The 17,068-nt window shown below is 48.3% G+C and overlaps 1 protein-coding gene across 2 annotated transcripts in view; it reads left to right on the top strand.

Annotated features, from left to right (window-relative positions):
- The window catches only part of LOC146198348 (uncharacterized), a 195,571-nt gene that overhangs the window by 52,114 nt on the left and 126,389 nt on the right, over window positions 1-17,068 (top strand). The window contains exon 1 of one of the 2 annotated variants that reach the window (XM_084593797.1): window positions 2,498-3,039. The exons of the other annotated variant lie outside the window; for it this stretch is intronic. Coding sequence (XP_084449923.1) covers window positions 2,957-3,039 — 83 coding nt within the window. The 5' untranslated portion in view covers window positions 2,498-2,956. Of the gene's footprint in view, window positions 1-2,497; window positions 3,040-17,068 lie in introns of those variants that run through there. 2 annotated transcript variants of the gene reach the window in all.

The raw sequence follows: 17,068 nt of genomic DNA, 5'->3' as shown, positions 1-17,068 counted from the left end.
TGAACAGTTGCGAGATATTAGATGGGGCTTTTAATTCAGGCAAATCCAGATGATTTTCGTTGGGTCAATGGGATACGAGGCCGAGTCTTTTGGTGACATAAATTGTGGCCGTGGCCCCCTCTCTACTTAGCAGTGCCTTTGTACCATGTTCGCAACAGTGGAGCATACTGGGGGCTCGGAAACCTAGGCTATGATGAGACAAAATCAGGTTTGGAATGGTTGGCAACTCGCAATGTCAGCTCGGGCACGATTCTACAAAACCGTCTTGTTTGTAAAGCTTGTCCATGTCCTGCAGGTTCTGCATTGTACGAGAAAGGTACAGTTAATACAAAAAAAAAAAAAAAAATATTCGTAACCTTGGTGCGGTGCTCTCAATTGGAGTCCATGAGTCTTGACTACAGAGTCTGGTGAAATAAGTCTTCTTCATTTGTTCCTGCATCAACTTGTTTTCGATATTTTTTTTTTTCTTAATTTGACAGACCACCTCTTTTTAGCAGCTGTGCTTTTAGTAGCTCTGCTTCCCACAAGAAGATCCTTAGTTCGGATCCGCTTCGTTCCACTTTTTGTTTTTTTCCTCAACTTGGCAGAGGCTTTACTTAAGATTCGTGGCTGGGTTATTTACAAACTAGAAGTGCTCTGACTGATTGACCCTTAGAGCTCCGCCGGATCTAGCTTTCTACAGCTGTTGGATCCATCTGTGTGTTTGTTTCGTGACAGCAGTTCTGCGGTGCATGCGTGGCTGTCATCTGTCCCGCATTCGCACTTGCCCACTGTGAGCGGCGAGGATGATGCGGTGAACCCTTCACTGTCATATTTTTGCTTGTGGACGCGCTTCTGAGCCCGCGTGTAGGGCGGTGAACCTGTATGGACGAGTGCCTGCGCACGAAACTGATCCGCCAGCTGTCGGTTGTCTTCGAGCCCTGTGGCAGCGAGGTCAGCTGTGCACGTAACTGGAACGAAGGTCAGACAATGCGGAGGGGTCAAGTGCATGCTGTACTGATACACGCGTCAGTGAGGGAAGTGAAACGAAGGCGATAGAGAAGGTCAATCTAGGGAAAGTTTAGCGGTGGAGGATGGGGAATCGATGCCTGTCGGAGCCTTGCTGTCATACCTCTAGTCTGCTCCCAATTTATGACACTGAGCTCGTTTTTTTCTCTCTATTTTTTTTTTCTGCAGTTCTAGAGCACGAAGTACAAAAGTTAGAAGCCTCGCTCGCATCTCTCGTTTGTAGTTTCATGTGCACTAGCGTTTGGGGACCATTTATGCTTGCATTCTACTGAGACCGATTATAATTATTTTCGTACTGTGAATTCTTGTTTGGCCTTATTTTACAAGGGCTGCTCCTTTTGCTCTGCTGTCCGAATGTTTCTACTCGTTCCAAAACAGAGCAGAAATGGGCGACTTCTGTACACTTGTACCCGGTTATTCTCACATGAACGCCCGGCTTCTTTATCACTTTCTGCTGCATTCGCGGAGGCCCTTTTCAAGTGACAGAGGCTTCGTGGAAAAGTGCTTCTTCGACGCGGTCGGGACGGTTCGAGCAAGAACCGCTGCATATTAGGGAACGGTGAACCGGTAATCATTAGGAGGCCGAGCCGGAAGCTTCTCTGGAGACGAAGACGCCCACAGGCAGCTAGTGTAGAGACAGCGGCCAGCCAGGTAAGCTCGTACGCTCCCCTGCACCCTCCCCTTCGCAATCACTGAGCGAGAGGGAGAACTGGAAAAGCATGCAACGCGACGAGGAGGTGCGGCGGGTGCCGGCATTTCAGCCGCGCTACCGCCATCGCTGTTCAGGTGACCTTTCCAAGGTCAGTTTACGTAGTGCGTGCGCGCCGTGCGGTGGAGCACCGGGAGTTGAAACGGGAGAACAGCGACCGCGTTTCTCTTCACTGCCACGAGATGTCGACACGGCCGCGGGGACGACGGCACTTGTTGCTCGAGTACGATACTGTGGGTCGACACCGTGGGGGTTGCAAACCTTTAAAAAATAGACTTTCGGGGCTTCCTGCTTTCAGAATAGGGCAGAACAACTGAGTCGTCTAGCCTGCGTGATCTAGCCTTTTTCTAGCGCTAAATGAATCTAAAGAAGTTGTCGTGATCATATTCTGCGGAAAAAGTGCGGGAGCAAAGTACTTGTTACTTATTACTCGCAGTAAATGTTGGTATTTATTGTTTTGAGCTGAATATGTAGTACTATTCGGGATGTTAAATGTCCAGAAGGGAATTAGGCAGTGAGCGACACCGTAATGAAGGACTCGGGATTAATTTCAACAAACTGGAAATCTTTAATGTGCACAAGGAAACGCAGGTAGTTATTTATATATTGTACATGTATAATAAATCAAGGCTAAAGAATGGCCAGGTTACTGAGTGATTTTGTGCAACAATCACGGTGGTCCATTCATCTTCGCGTTCAAATGTGGCGCGCTTCTCTTCGCTCGCGCTTACTAAGCTGGCCGTTCGCGGCGCCGAGGTCGCATGTGTCGTCACGTGTTGCGTCCGCGCGCACGCTGCCTCCGCTGCAGCAGCGGCTGCCTTGGCGACCGCGGCAACCGGGAGAAGCAGCTACGAACGAGTGCCGAAGGCGACGGTTTTGTTTTGAACACCAGCGCGCCGGCTTTTTCCTCGGCCACGAAACGACCGCAGGCGCGCGACGTCTACGTCGCGCTGTCGGTGTTTTTGAGCTCTGGATTTTAGAAGACCAGTGGATTTGGTGTGAACAGACGGGAGAGGTCCGCAAGAATCTGCGACGGGCGAAGTCCGACGACTGCCAGAGCGGCAGCCAAGTGCTCTCGCGCCGCTGCGTCTCTTTTGTGGTCGGAATTCTGAGCCGTGGCTGTGCCGACGCCAAACAGGATATCGGGGCATTATGATCACCGGGCGATCACCTTCAAGGATGCTGTTCTCGTTGCTCGGTTTGTTCCACTAGAGCCAATCTAACTTTTTTGGAGGAACCATGGCAGCGGCGGAGACTTCCTGCACGAGCAAGGCAGCTTCGTTAACGGACTCCGTCTCAGCGCCAGCCAAGCAGCAGGACAGGTAAGCCGTCAAACTCTCATCAAACTCGCCGTGTCCGCAAACTTCTCGACGCTGTTGTGGCGAACAAGCCAGTATCGGAGGCTGTTCGCTACTGCTTCTGGAGGGCGGCCTTCGTTGCGCGAAGCACGCCGATCTGGCCTTGAGCGTGTCAAACGGTTTGACATCAGAGTTCACTTTGAGGTCAGCCTGCGTTTGAAAAGGACGCGGCGGTTGACATGTGTACAGCGGCTGGCATTCTTGTGTGCTTTTTACCATTGTATTCCCCTTTTATGTAGGTGCGTGGCGAGTATGTGAGAAATGCCTTCCAGTTCGGTCGTTGTACATACGTGCCATCGAAGAATAATATCCCTGTTTTAGGTTCTTATTTCCGGCTATAAAAGATAGTTTGAATAATCCTATAAGTACTAATTGTGAAATTGCCTGCGGTGGCCTTGATAAAGTAGTTCCTGTTCTCTATACCAATCAAAATGTTCTTGGTCGTGATTTCGTCATGGCTGTCTTCTGAGATATGAAATAAGCTATGCAGCTGTTTCCCGTTGTTGTCGTGAACATGCGCAACGCTTGAGTGAGCCGTCTATGAAGTTGCAGCTTTTAACGACGATCTTGTCAGCACAATGAATGCGGTTTGCATCTGTATTCGTTCCTGGTTCTTAGCGTCATGCTTAATCGGTGCGTGCATGCATGACCCGAATTTGACTTTCGTGTTTGCCCATGTGTCATCGGCACACGTCACTCATCACAGCTGGCATGCGTTCTGTTAGTCATTCTAAAATTGTTCGTGAGCCGGAAGCGCGCCTGCTTCGATTTGGCGACATCTCTTGTAGCACGTAATGATCGCACATGCGTCCTCTGTCTGGGGATGTCTTCTGAAAGTTGGTGCGAAAAACGAAGGGTGAGAACAACGAACGAGTAAAAGTAATACTGGAGGCTTGCAATTTCTCTTTTTGTATGTTTTCAGCTCCGTTGTATTATAGTAAGGCGTAGAGCGTTCGATAGCCGCTGCTGTAGCTTTGAAACGTCACATGTGTGCAGTTCGCGAAAGCCGTCATGAAGAATGCATAATTGGTTGTCGGAGTAGTCGCTCATTTCGTAATTGGCAGTACAACCGTACAGCACGAAATTCACGCGAGATAATGCGGCGGAGTGTTTCAAGCTACTCAGCCGTTACCATTGGGAATAGCATTCGCGTTTATATTAGACGTAAATGTAAAGGTATAAGCATAGCCTTTGGCGTGTACTGGGTGTCTCTTGTGTACGGGTGGATGAGGCAGTGAAAGATGCTAACAAGCTAATTGTGGCCGCAGCTATTCTCCAGAAAGCGATCTTAAAAATAAATGGCGAGGATCATCACGCATTTCATTTGCGGCTAGCGGAGATCTGAGGCATTTGCTGGAACAGAAGCCCTTTATCTAATAATGTGAAGTAATAAAGATAAATGGTGAAATAAAGTAATCTAACTGGCTCTCGACTAAGGCTCAGATTGAACAGAAAAGGATCACGCTGGAGTTGGTGTAGCTGTAAAAATAATTACTTCAGTTGGGGAAGCGAATTACAAAATGCTACTTAAACGCGTGTGACAGCTCGACCTTGTCGTGACTAACCCGCATTAGCAGTGAGCGGCCTCTATACAACTTTACGACAAGGTCGGTCTCGCTCACTGAACAATGCGATGGTTCATATTCTCCTCTGCTGCTTTAGTGCCCTACATGGTCCGGAAACAGCGGCGCGTTGTGGGGCCATTAGGCTCTCCTATATGATGTTGTTTGCGGTTATAAACGCTGCAATACAGCTTGCTCTCCTTTAGAGCGCGGTATTGCGGTTGATTCACCCTGTGTGTCGACGAGGATCCATGGACTGTGTGAGCGAGAATCTAAGACGAAAACGGCTTTGTAGTGGAGCTATGAGCGTTTGGTATCATTGAAGTAAAGAAAGAGATATTAGTTTAATGACAGGAAAAGCGGAGAGGTTGGTGAGCGGTAAGGTGACCAGTAAATGTACCGATACGAAAAGAGCTGCCAATGCATATATGGGTTGTAGATGCAGACCCTGTCGGGAAAGCAGTTCTTGGATCCGCCTTTAGCGTTGCGTTGAGGGAGTTTGGCCAGAAGTTGTTCTCTTGAGCACTTTTCTTTTTGCATACGCTGTAAAAATCGTCCACTTGTAATGACATTGCTAGACGACGTAGCGTCGCTTCTGCACACCTTAAAACAATAATCAGCTATATGCCGCTAACGTTAAGTGGCTCAGTATTCGGTTACCGAGTATTACAGATTGTCGGAGCATCTTAAAACGCATATACGTAGTACTCTGCGTACCGGAATATTAAAAAAATATATATACGCTTCAGCGATCTCAATACATAAGAAAGGTGACGTTAGGACTTGAAAAGCTACTGACCGATAAACTTTAGTCAGTCCGATAATTTAGAGCATCCTAAGACGTCATTCAGCCAGAGGGCCAGGCTTGCTTCTGGAAAGGGTACTCGAGAGCATACCGTATTCACACCATCGTTCTGGTCATAGAAAAACGCGCAGAACGATCAGCCCGTAGCCTGTATATAGCCTTCATAGATTACGAGAAAGAATTTGATTCAGTTCAAACCTTCGCAGTCGGGCGTATACAGTGGAGCCAAGGTGTAGAAGCGTCATATTTATAGGTGTGAAAAATGTATATGGTGGCTGTAAAGCCACCACAGCCCCCATATGGAAATCGATAAAAGCCCCCTAATTAGGAAGGTTGTTAGGAAACAAGGCAAGACCTGTCCAGTATTATTCAGTGCGTGTTTAAAACTGGTATTCAGACAAAAATCTTTATTTAGGAAATGTCAGGAAGAAAAGGTAATGGCAAATATCTGAATAATCTTCTATTGGCTGGTGACACTTATTTTCTAAGCGACACAAGGAAGGGCACATCAGCTTGGATAGGTAGCCAGGCATTGGCAGTTGTCAGGGGATACATCTGGCTGGACCGGCCGGGCCAGGAGGTCGAACTAAGTACGAGGATAACAATGAGGCAGGGTGAATTCGGCAGACAGACGTCATAAATTGAAACGTGCCAGCATACAAACACTATATCTTGGCGTTGTTCACCTATGGGGCGGAAACTTTGGAGGCTGACGAAGAGGCGTGAAATTAACTCGAGGCCAACGCTGGGAGGCAGAATGGTCAGGGAACAGTCGCGAGGGGATGATATCCTGGTATATATCAAGAACAAGGTATAAGCAGGGCATGTAATGCAAAGTCTAAGTAACCGATGAAAACCACGATTCCAGGCAACGGCAAGAGTATAGGGGACGGAGAAGGTGAATGGGGCTGATGATACTGGGGAGTTTACGAGGCTGAGGTGGCCACAGCTGATACAGGGCAGGTTAGTTGGAGGTGTACGGGAGGGGCCGGTTAGGCAAATGAAGAACATGGCGCTCTGTCCCGTTCTTCTTTTCTTGTGTGTGTGCTTGTTGTTTTGGCGCCTTTAACTTATAATGAGCCATTTATTTGCCTGAAGCCCCGAGAAGCGAATGTACCCCTTTTTTGGTACTCTGATTTGTTCCGACTACTTGTATAGTTAATGGAAGGTGAGCCCTCACTCTCTCTTGGGGTTAAGGAAAGCTTCTTCTTCTTGTCCTCTTCCTCCTGCTCCTCATCCTGCTTGTTCTTCTTCACCTCCTCCTGCTCCTCCTCCTCCTGAGTACTTCATATATGGGCTCCAAACGTAACGAGCGAATCTTGGATGCAGTAGACTATTTTACATACATGCCGGGTGACGTATCCACTGTGTCCTATCAGATTTCTTTGGGGGATGTCTAGATTATGTAAGGAGGTTTATGACAGCTCGCACATTTCTTTTTTTTTTTTTTTCTTTTCCCCCAATTGTCTACTGTACAGTATTCATGTGAAATGACTGATCGTTCTTTTCGGTCTTAGAGCAGGCGTTGGCGTCACGAATATTGTTATGGAGCTTGAGGAGCACCGAGGCAAAAAAAAAAAAAAGTGTTGACGTCGGGTTCCAGCGGTTTGTAAAGGCTATCGCATATACTTTTATAATATATGTAGCGATCGTAGCCCCGCGAAATGCAGTAACAAGGCGCTCCAATTCTTGCGTCGATTGGCCGCTCCTTGTGTGGGCGAGTGCCGAAGGTTCGCTTCGGCGGCATTGTTGTGCTTGGAGGAAGTAGTTATCCTCACTCCGGGTCTTCTCTTCCCGGTATCCTACGCATGCTGGCTCCTCTACACGTACGCTGCCAACGCGCAGTAGGTGTTCGACCGATCGGTGCATATCCGCAAACTGTTGCGCCAGCCGCAGCGTTAGGGTTGCAGCTTTATATATAGTGGCAAACGAAGAGTGCGAAAAAGAAAAAGAGCAATAGAACGCCGCGCTCTCCTCCGTTTTCTGGGGTCGCGAGCGGCCGCCCAAGCGGGGGTCTGTCGCGCTTGGACGCCTCCTGGAGGCGCCGAGCGTTTGCTAGAAAAAAGGAAAGAACACTTTGCTTCCGGAACCGAGCGGCCGCTACCTGTGAACTCGCAACATCTCTCGAGTCCGTGCGAAGAGGGGGAGGGTATACGGTGAGGGACGCCTGGGCAAAATGTTTTGAGAAACTGCGTGGCGTACAGAACGCACACTTCGAAATTTGCTCTTAATAGAATACTTGTCAAAGTGTCCGTGGGGACTACTATCGTGCAGGGACCTGACAATTCTTTATTACCATTTTTCCCTTTAGGAGACCTGCATACATCCATTGGGGCCGTCACCCTACCGTTCTTTAGGATCTCGGATTAGGAACCACTAGTTCGAATAGCTTTGAAGGAGCCTTGCGAGCTTGATTGCTTTTTATTGCGCGTGTACGAGCACAACTAAGTGGGAGATGGCGTTTCCTGAACGGCCGTGGCCGGAAGGAAATTGGTTTGGCCCTCAGGCCGGAACGGCCGAGTTAGTTGGTGGCGCAGTGTAACAAACGTGAGTGGAGGCTTGACATGGTGAACGCATAGGCAGTGACGCAAAAGCAAAGTAGAGTCTCTTTATGATAGTGCCCAGCTTTATTCTGAAGCGTCACTAAAATATCAATACATTTGGTTGGATCATGAGATTTAGATGTCTTTTCCTAGTATATCATGTATCGTAGGAGGTAAATAATTCAATTATATCTGGCCATTGTAGTGTGTGTCGTATAGCGTTCATTTTATGTGGGCCGATGGAGTAAATAATAAAAAAAAAAAAAACGGTCTGTTTGTGCGGACGACGTCTGAAAGCGCACCAGTGACCTTATTTATTTTACTTATTTATTTATTAAATACTGCGGACATGTCGCATGTCCAAGTAGGAGGGGGAGGGTACATAAGTGACAGTATATCAGACATCAGCAAGCGCAAAAAGGCCAGCGAGAGCAACCAGTTATACAATCTATGCAATAATGTCGAATAATACAGCGAGTACATAACGCAATGAGACAAAATAACAAAATTTACAACACCAAACAGCTACAGTACATCAATCAAGGAGGGTGAAAGAATTCAGAACTTGGGGGTAGAGCATTCCATTCAAACACTGTTCGTGGAAAAAAAAAAAAGAGTATTTATATGTGTCGGTGCGCGCAAAAATGGGTGCTAGGCAGAAGCTGTGCTTATGGCGTGAGGGTCGCGTGGAATCTTTGGCGATATAGTTTTCGGGTCAAATACCTAGTCGAGAGAAATATAGAGACTGCAAGAATCTGAGACGTGCTTTCTTCCTTCTTTCTACCAGTGGTTCCAATTCTGCAAACTGCAGCCAGGTATAAATAGCCCTTTCTTTCGAATCCCCCCCCCCCCCCCCCCCCCCCTGTTTTTTATCTTTCTTTCTTTCATTTTTTTCTTTTTCTTCGTTAAATTGAACTTACTGGCGGGTCGTTAGCCCTAGCGCACGTATGAAAAAGAATTCGTGCATTCCGATTCATGCTAGTGGGCCCCTGTAATTGTCCATTATTTCCGTTCATCAATCTGCATTCCAATTAGTCGCCGTCACTTAGCAAAGAGAATTCTTGCAGTTCGTTTTCGAGCCTGACTGGACAAATTGGAGCTCAAACGCATCCAGCTTTATTTCTCGCCCATCGTATTCCTCGGTATAATTTGCGCGAGGGACAAATCCGTGTGTCGTTTTCATTTGTCGCAGCAACAACGGAGGCAGATGTTCTATTGTCAGCAGTGGTATTCGCCTTTGACTCGGTAAAAAAAAAAAAAAAAAAAAAAAAAAAAAAAAAAAAAAAAAAAAAAAAAAAAAAAGCGAAGGTCTTCGATCTTTACTCTGACAGGCGCGTCTCGGCCTGCTCAGCGTCGCTTAGACGATTCAGTCAGTGTATAGTGTACATATGAAGCGACCATCTGTGTGTTTCGTTTATATTGTCTCAGTTACGATCGGATGACAACGCGATTAAATTCCTTCGAGTACGGTGACAGTACGTCAAGCAAAAGGCAAACGCAAATATACAGCGGCAGAGGATCGCAGAGAGAAAAGAGGGATTCTCGTGGATGATCTACACAGCAGGGCAATCGGAAGGCGTGTCAACGTAAAGCTACTGTCATGCACTCAGGACACATCTCCTTGACGTGCTGAAAGAGAAAGACCATTGAACTTCAAAGTTGTATAATTTGATGAAGTGTTTTGATGTCGACAGCTGTGTTACGAAAGCCGACCGTTTTGAGGGAAGTATCCCCACTACCTGTGAGCATGAATTGGGTGTTTGTCGCTCTTAGCTGTCTACCGTATGACAGCACAATAGTTTATTTGTGCGGAGACGGGGGCTGCAACAACGTTTAAACGTGGAAATTCCTTACCAGGCCAGCGTACTGAATTTTAAAACGTAGAAAGGGCATCTGCATATGGTGGGGCGGTGTGATCACAGAGGAGGTTTCGGAGGCTTAGCGAACTACTCAACTGGCCCTCGTCACGCGAGCTCAAGAGGTCGTTCCCGACTGGAGGCCACCCTAGACTCGCCCTTGCCCGAAATAATTCCTTTCATTTTGTGGCAATAAAAGTTGTTACCACCACCAGCTTCCGGCACCTGACTGCACTCCCTGTTGAAGCGCGTTGCCGTTGCGGCGAGGAGGATCTGATGAAGGAGAGAACTGGCTGTGTTGAGGAAACAAGACGGACGAATAAAAAACGGGAGATATAAGAAACGGGGAATTGAGTCATCTATTCATCTATGGATGCCATTGAGGGGTGATATACGGCCAACTGGAGAAATATGGGAGAGGCCTTTGCCCTGCAGTGGGTATAGTCAGGCTGATGATGATGATGATACGGCCATGGTAGCCATCCTGTAGCCCACGGCACCAACAACCGTTATTCTTGCGCCTATTTGTTGTTTCCCTTTATTAAAGCGCGCGCCCATGATTCCCGAATCTGATGGTGGTTCCAGGGTTAGCACGCGTCCCCGACACGACAAAAACGTCTAAGGGCCGATGTGTGCGCGATGCTCTCCTCATTATTACTGTCTTTGTTTGTATGAAATCGGACTGAGAAAGAAATACAAAGGAGGGGGTGAACATTTATTTATTTATTTATTTATTTATTCATTTATTTATTTATAGTACCCTCAGGGTACAGGTCTACTTTGCAGGCTTTGCAAGTACTTGAAGGTGTAAACTGCCAGAATACTAGAGCCGGCGCTAAAAGCAGTAGCGTAATAAGCACGTAAAAGCTGCACATTGCCCCGTTCCCATTGCAGCACTGTCGTCGTTGCTTACACTTCTATTGGAAGGCTTAAGCTTATTTAGAGCAAAATGAAGGCATGTTAAGAAACAAACAAGGGAGCTTTGTATGCAAGGACATGTAAAAAAAAAAAAAAAAAAAAGAAAGAAAAGCTTCGTATTGCATATATAATGCATTTAAAAAAGACTTGTGCCATCTGCTCTGCTTTTCGTTCTCAGATACGGACTTGTGGCTAGAAAAGGCATCGTGCAGTGAAGCGGTCATTTACGACGGGGGAATTCGCAAAACTCATTATGATCATTATTACTGACAACAGTGCACGCCGTGTTTAGTGTGTCTGCTCTCTTGGACGTTTTGTCCGTCTGCGCATGGCTGTGTCATTTTGCTTGAGAGGAGCGCGCTACGCGGCCCTGTCAACCCGGCATACCCCGTTCACGCGCAGAAATTGATGGGCGGAGGGCGCCTGTAGGGGCATCCCTGACACGCACTCTCTCCCTTCGCTCTGAATCCGGCGGTCACCCGCCCGCGGGGCATGAACGGGACGGAGCAGCGAGCTCGGCGCGCTGTGCATAGCTCCGCTACTGCTGGCCGCTGGAATGCGTGCGCAGCCGGTGTTCCCTTTCTTCGGCGGACGGGGCACTGCTGGCCGTTCTTCTCAGAGGAGGAGGGAGGGGGCTTGAGAGGGGGTGAATCGCCCTTGGCGTCCAGGGCCGATGCGGTCTGACCGGGCTCCGTATCCCCCTTCCATCGGGGCGGCGAGGAGTGACCGGTTCCCTCCGTGCGCTGGCCCGTGCCCGACGGTGGCCGCGCTGCTGCTCCCCTGGCTCTGCCTCCTGCTGTGGCCGCTGCCGTTGAAGCCAGTCGCCCCGTTTTGATGTGGCCGACGCACGGTTTCATGCGATCATGCACCTTCAAAAGGGACAGCCTTTCCTTCGTTTGGCCCCTCGCGTGTGTTTTAGTTGCTTGCAATTTATTTTGCTTAATCGCGGCTTCACCTACGGTTGAATATAAAACGCTTGCACGAGAGACGAGTGTCTTACGGGCGTGTCATAGGAAAAGAAAAAAAGAAGAAAAGAATTTAAATAAGGATGTCATACAAGCATATCTGGCTCGCTATCAAAATAGCTGTTCGGAGTGTGACCTTTCCCCCTCGCTGTGAGCTCGCAAGTAGTGTGGAGAAGTACCCTGTGACAGGGTTGGCGCCAGGTTAACTATAGTGCATAAAAAAAAAATAATAATAAAAAAATAAAAAAAGGGGGTGGGGGGTCGTGCTGATTCTGTGTTTTCCTCAAAAAATAAAGAGATGAATTAAATCCGGGGGTCATAGCTTCACATGCGCAATTCCTTGGATCTCATCATCATTTTGCCTTCAGCTCCTCCCGACGAAGACGCTGCTTTCCAATGATCGACCGGCTAGCTAATTCGTTCAGCTAAGAAAGTCGACGAATGAAGGCACGGCACTTCAACGGCCATCTCTCTGTCGCGAACAGCGTGGGTGTCAGCGATATCGTGTGGTGTGTGTTCAGCATTCCAGCTGGGTAGCTCGTTCAGTAGAGCGGTAAGCTGGGCTAGTTGGTTAACGTTCCACGAAGGAGTTACTGCGCTAAAAAAATACACGGGCAAAAGCGGGCAAAAGAAGTGGACAGGACAGTTGTGAGACTGCGCACGTCCTGTCCACTACTTCTTTTGTCTGTGTATTTTTTTAGCGCAGTAACCCCTTCGTGGAAAAGATGATAGTTCCTTTAGCCATGTTTGGTTTTTGGTATGATCAGGCTCCGCAATACGAAGGTGGACAGACTCGCACGGCGCTCGTTGAGAGCAGAGAAGTTTACTTCAGTGCCACAATTTCTGTTGCTCTTTTTGTTTTTGTTTTTTAATTTCGTCTCCTCTCTCTTTCTTTCTCTCTCTCATGCTTTTACTATCACAGCGAATGCCCTTGAGTCGCTCGGTCACTCCTTAGAATTCGCCATCACGCGGCGTACCCGCCCTCTTGTCTAATTTGCCGGAGAGGAACACCGTTCCCCATTCTCTCTCTCTCTCTCTCTCTTTATGCCCTCCGCCCTAGCTGCACGTAGAACGCCAACGAGGCGTGGGGCTTACGTAACTACCACTTATACGCGTCCAACGGGCCGCGCCGTGGTTGCAGTGTTTACTGAAGAACGGTATAAGCAGTCAGTGCCTGTGCGCGGAGACCGTGGAAGACTCTCACACGGGTGGACAGCACGGCGGTCTCGTGCGCTTGAAAGGCTGGACTCGGCTGCGATCGTCAGCGAAGTAAGTCTTCGCAGGAGCTGCACCTTTTGCCTGACGTAAACGGCGCGGGCCAAAATGGTCGCTCTGGTATAGGACGAATAGCATACTGTTGACACCTCGTAACAATGAGTTGACGCCACTATGATATGCCCAGTGATTTCTTCTTTTCTTTTCAAGTTTTACAGATCCGGATTTCAGCGACTATGAGCGGCAGCTCTATGCGGTGTATGCGTGTAGTTCGTACAGCAAGGCGGACATTATGTGCGTCATATAGGTTTACCATCGGGCGATTAATGACAGAAATTAACTCTTAAACTTTTTATTTTTGATTTAGCGGAAACACTACGTTGAGAAATTGAAGGCCGTAAAAGTACGTCTCCCGTCTAACATTTCTTTTTCTTTTTTATCGCAGATGCGGTTCGAAACGTCGGACGTCAAAAATACGCATCTGAATGCTTGTTGTCTTTCGCGAGTTGCACATTTATAAAATGGCTACTGTGCGCGTGGTATTGTGGCCATGTTGACTAATAAAGAATTATCAATGCTATTTTTTTTAATATGCATTGCGTGAAAGCCAACTCAGCAAGATTTCAGAAGCGTATTTTTGACGTTTATTGTTTCGGCCCGCATTGCCGATCAAGAAACGGAGGCTCGCATTTCATGTTGACGGCCTTCATTTTGGCGATGCAATAAATTTTTAAAGGGTGTGATTCGAAAGCGTTAATTTTTCCCGGATGCAGCTCGCCTAGTGGATTCTCCTTTGCACGCATGCACTTTATACTCGTTTGATCACTTATCCCTTAATTTGTGCCTCCGTTACCTCACACGTAACCTCTAAGAAAGAGCTGCAAGCAACCACAACACGTTAAAGACAACTCGCTGGCAAAGCCCCACTTGACCAAGTCGTACGGACGTGTCCACGTGGCGTACAGGGCTGTAGCGTGTTTGACTCTATATCCAAGAGCTCGATCTCGATGCCCCCCCCCCCCCTTCTATCTTAGCTGCTTCTGCTTCTGCAGTTGGCTGCTCCTGCAGACGCGACCATCTCACGCGGTCTCGTGACGTCACAGAAACCGCCGACCACTCAGTTGAACGACATGTCAACTGCCAGCTACATTGTGCCCTAGGCGCATGACCGTGATTTTTCGCTTGCAGTGCCGCGACAGGCGCCGAAAACGCCCGCCGACGTTTTTCTAGACAGCGGATACTTTAATGGTATCGTGTTAAAACAAAACGAACGCGAGAGAGAGCACCGTTAGGGACGTCCTCCGTTGAGCTGGTTATATAGCGACGCAACCGTTTTGGCGTCTCTGAGGACCGTTCCCGCGATAAAACAGCCCTGACTGCAAAAAGCCCCCCTGCACTTTAAGATTCCAAGATTCCGCGCCATGCGCTGTCGGTAGTTCCTTTGCCGCGGCAGCTGCTAAAACGGCCCGTATAATTAGGCGCCTAACGACAGCCAACGGAGACGACGGCGATCCTTAGCGGCGTCGTCCACCGCTGGGCCGAGGAGGTCTAAAACAAAAGAAAATTTCAGCAATTGTTTGTCTACGAGGTGGGTTTCTTTTTGTTGCCGTTTGTGTGTGTGTATGTTCCGCGGAGCTGCAGACGGGAGAAAGAAAGGAAAGGGTGAGAATGGGAGAGAGGGTCGCTTCCAATTATCGCTTTGTCGTGGCCGACATCTGTCTCGGCCGCCGCGGAAGGGAAACCGCGCGCTGTCGTCTCCCGCCGAGGTGTCCGTTTCGCAAGGCTTCTCGCTCTTTCTCCCCGGCCGCAAATGCGGCGACGAAGGTAGCACGAGCGCTGTTTAATAAAAGACCGCGGGCGGCCCGATGCAAATGAGACCGCAAAGTAGCCGCCCGTGCGCCGCTTACAGTGGCGAACATCTGAGAAAAGTAGCGGGGGTCAGTCTTTACTCCTTTCGCGTGCCGAAGTTCTGATACTATAGCTTCCGGCTTTGAGTAGTTATAGACAGCGTCAGTAAAGCTTAAGACTAGAGCGCAAAAGTCAAAACACCTTATTTATTTATTTATTTATTTATTTATTTATTTATTTATTTATTTATTTATTTATTTATTTATTTATTATTTATTTATTTATCGAACAGGCTGTGAAAGCTTGCTCTCACTTTTCAGTGTTCGCACCACGTACACGTAAACGCCCTGCATGAAATTTGGCGATGCGTAGGGAGGAGCACTCTTTAGCGGCCTGAACTACTCTGTCGAGATAATATTCAAAGACAGGAAACCATGGGTTCTTACCATGGCCCAGCTGAGGTTGTAACCTTGCAACTGTTGACCCCATCAGCGACAGCTTGCACTTGGAGAAAAGCACAACTGCGGCCGCTGGTGGGGGAAGTCCGAAGAAAGCACTCGGAACTTGTAGGGCTGAATAAGCACGATTATGATTGTGAGGAATTCTAATGGATGATCACGAGAGCACCTAAGACGGCAGCAGATGCAGCAACAGTCGGACGCCTCTACAGCGAGGTGGTCTGTATAACGAAGGATTTTTGTAGGTCCCGGCCGCATTTTTATCTTGAATGAATGAATATATATTGAACGCCCCTACAACGACGACCAGTACAGCGAATTTGCCTATACAACGAATAAATTTGGGCGTCCCTGATGGCTGATTTGCTTCTTTACGACCATCATATGTAGCTGCGCTGTTATTGCTCTCCGCAGCCGTCAATGAGTTACGGAGTGCGTAGGGAACACTAGTGCAAAGACTGCTCCGCTAATTTCCAACTCCGCAGTAGCCATGGTAACCGCACACCAACGCAAAAAAAAAAAGAAAAAAAAAAGAAAAAAGCGCGCAGAGGGCAGAGATACCGAAACCTCTGACGAATGGCGCCAGAGCAGCCTGTTCGCAAAAACCAAAACTAAAGGCACAGCGGTCCTTGCGCTCTCTTCCGGATGTTGAGCTAAGCAGCAAGCGAACACTATAAGCAAGCTGCGATGAGCCGTAGTAAACTGTGGTTAGCTGTAGACAGTCAACAGTGGCGACGTCAGTCAACGACAAGCGCAAACACGGCGAAAAAGGCGGTGTCTGCAGCGGCGGATTTTGCTCCGTTCCAATCGGGAGCCTACGAAATGACGTAATCTTCGGACGGTAGCACCTGAATTAATGTTCAATAAAACTTTTGTTGTTCTGAGCATGCTTAGCTTTCTCTATTGGGTGTGATACGGTCCGCGACTTTTACAACGAAGCGATGTGTATAACGAAATATTTTACAGGTCCCAGACTCCTCATTATAAAGGACTGTAGTTAATTCGTTCACTTTATGATTTAGAATACATGTCCACCGCTGTATAACCGCTGTATAAAATGCGATGAGGGGTCAGATTTGGAGATGAAGAAGGAAGACGGCAAGAACAGCTGATAGAAGCGAATATAACTACCGGCGCTCTCCTTAGCCGTTTGCATATAGTAGTTAAGTTTCTGAATTCTCGGTGGTGCGAGATGGGCAGTGGCTGTTGGCGACAGAATGCGAGAGAGATGTTGTAAACCCGGTTGCATAACGCGTCGCCGTCGCGCGCAAAGTGTTGCTCATCGTTGTGTGTGTGTCGTGGGAACAGGCGAACAACGTCTCTTCCTTCCCCCATGCACGCATCCCGGAAGACGGCGAAGATGCGCGGCTTCTCTCGACCTCCTCGTTCGCGGTTGGAAGAATCCTCGCCTCGAGACGGCGGCTTGCTTTGTGTCATAAACGTCATGCGTGCTCTGGCGCGCTCACCCTCGCTGGGCTGTCGCGCCGCCAACCTCTCCACTCGCACGCTTAGTGACCTTAATCCGCGCGCAATAATTAATGTTCGAAGATTTCTTCTTTTTTTTTTTTTTTTACATTTTTCTGGCTCGCTGCGATCTTTGCGAAGGAAACCGAGAGCGGCGAGTGCGCAATCCTTCGAGAATTCATGCAGTTTCCCTGAAGCAATGTCTGATGGTTCGGTCAGAGAGCACTGTCGGTCGCTGCTACATGGCGCAAACAACGAATAATGAAAAGGGAAAAGGAAGGGGGGGGAGGGAGGTTTGATAAGCCTAGGGTAGTGCTGGCCTATTTATTCGTGCTATGCCCTCCAGTTGGCCTTCTTGC

The sequence above is a fragment of the Amblyomma maculatum genome, chromosome 2 (assembly GCF_055883805.1).
Source record: "Amblyomma maculatum isolate TAMU_Amacu chromosome 2, ASM5588380v1, whole genome shotgun sequence".
NCBI lineage: Eukaryota > Metazoa > Arthropoda > Arachnida > Ixodida > Ixodidae > Amblyomma > Amblyomma maculatum.
Note: the sequence above shows the minus strand (reverse complement) of the source record. Positions and strands in the feature narration are given on the sequence as shown.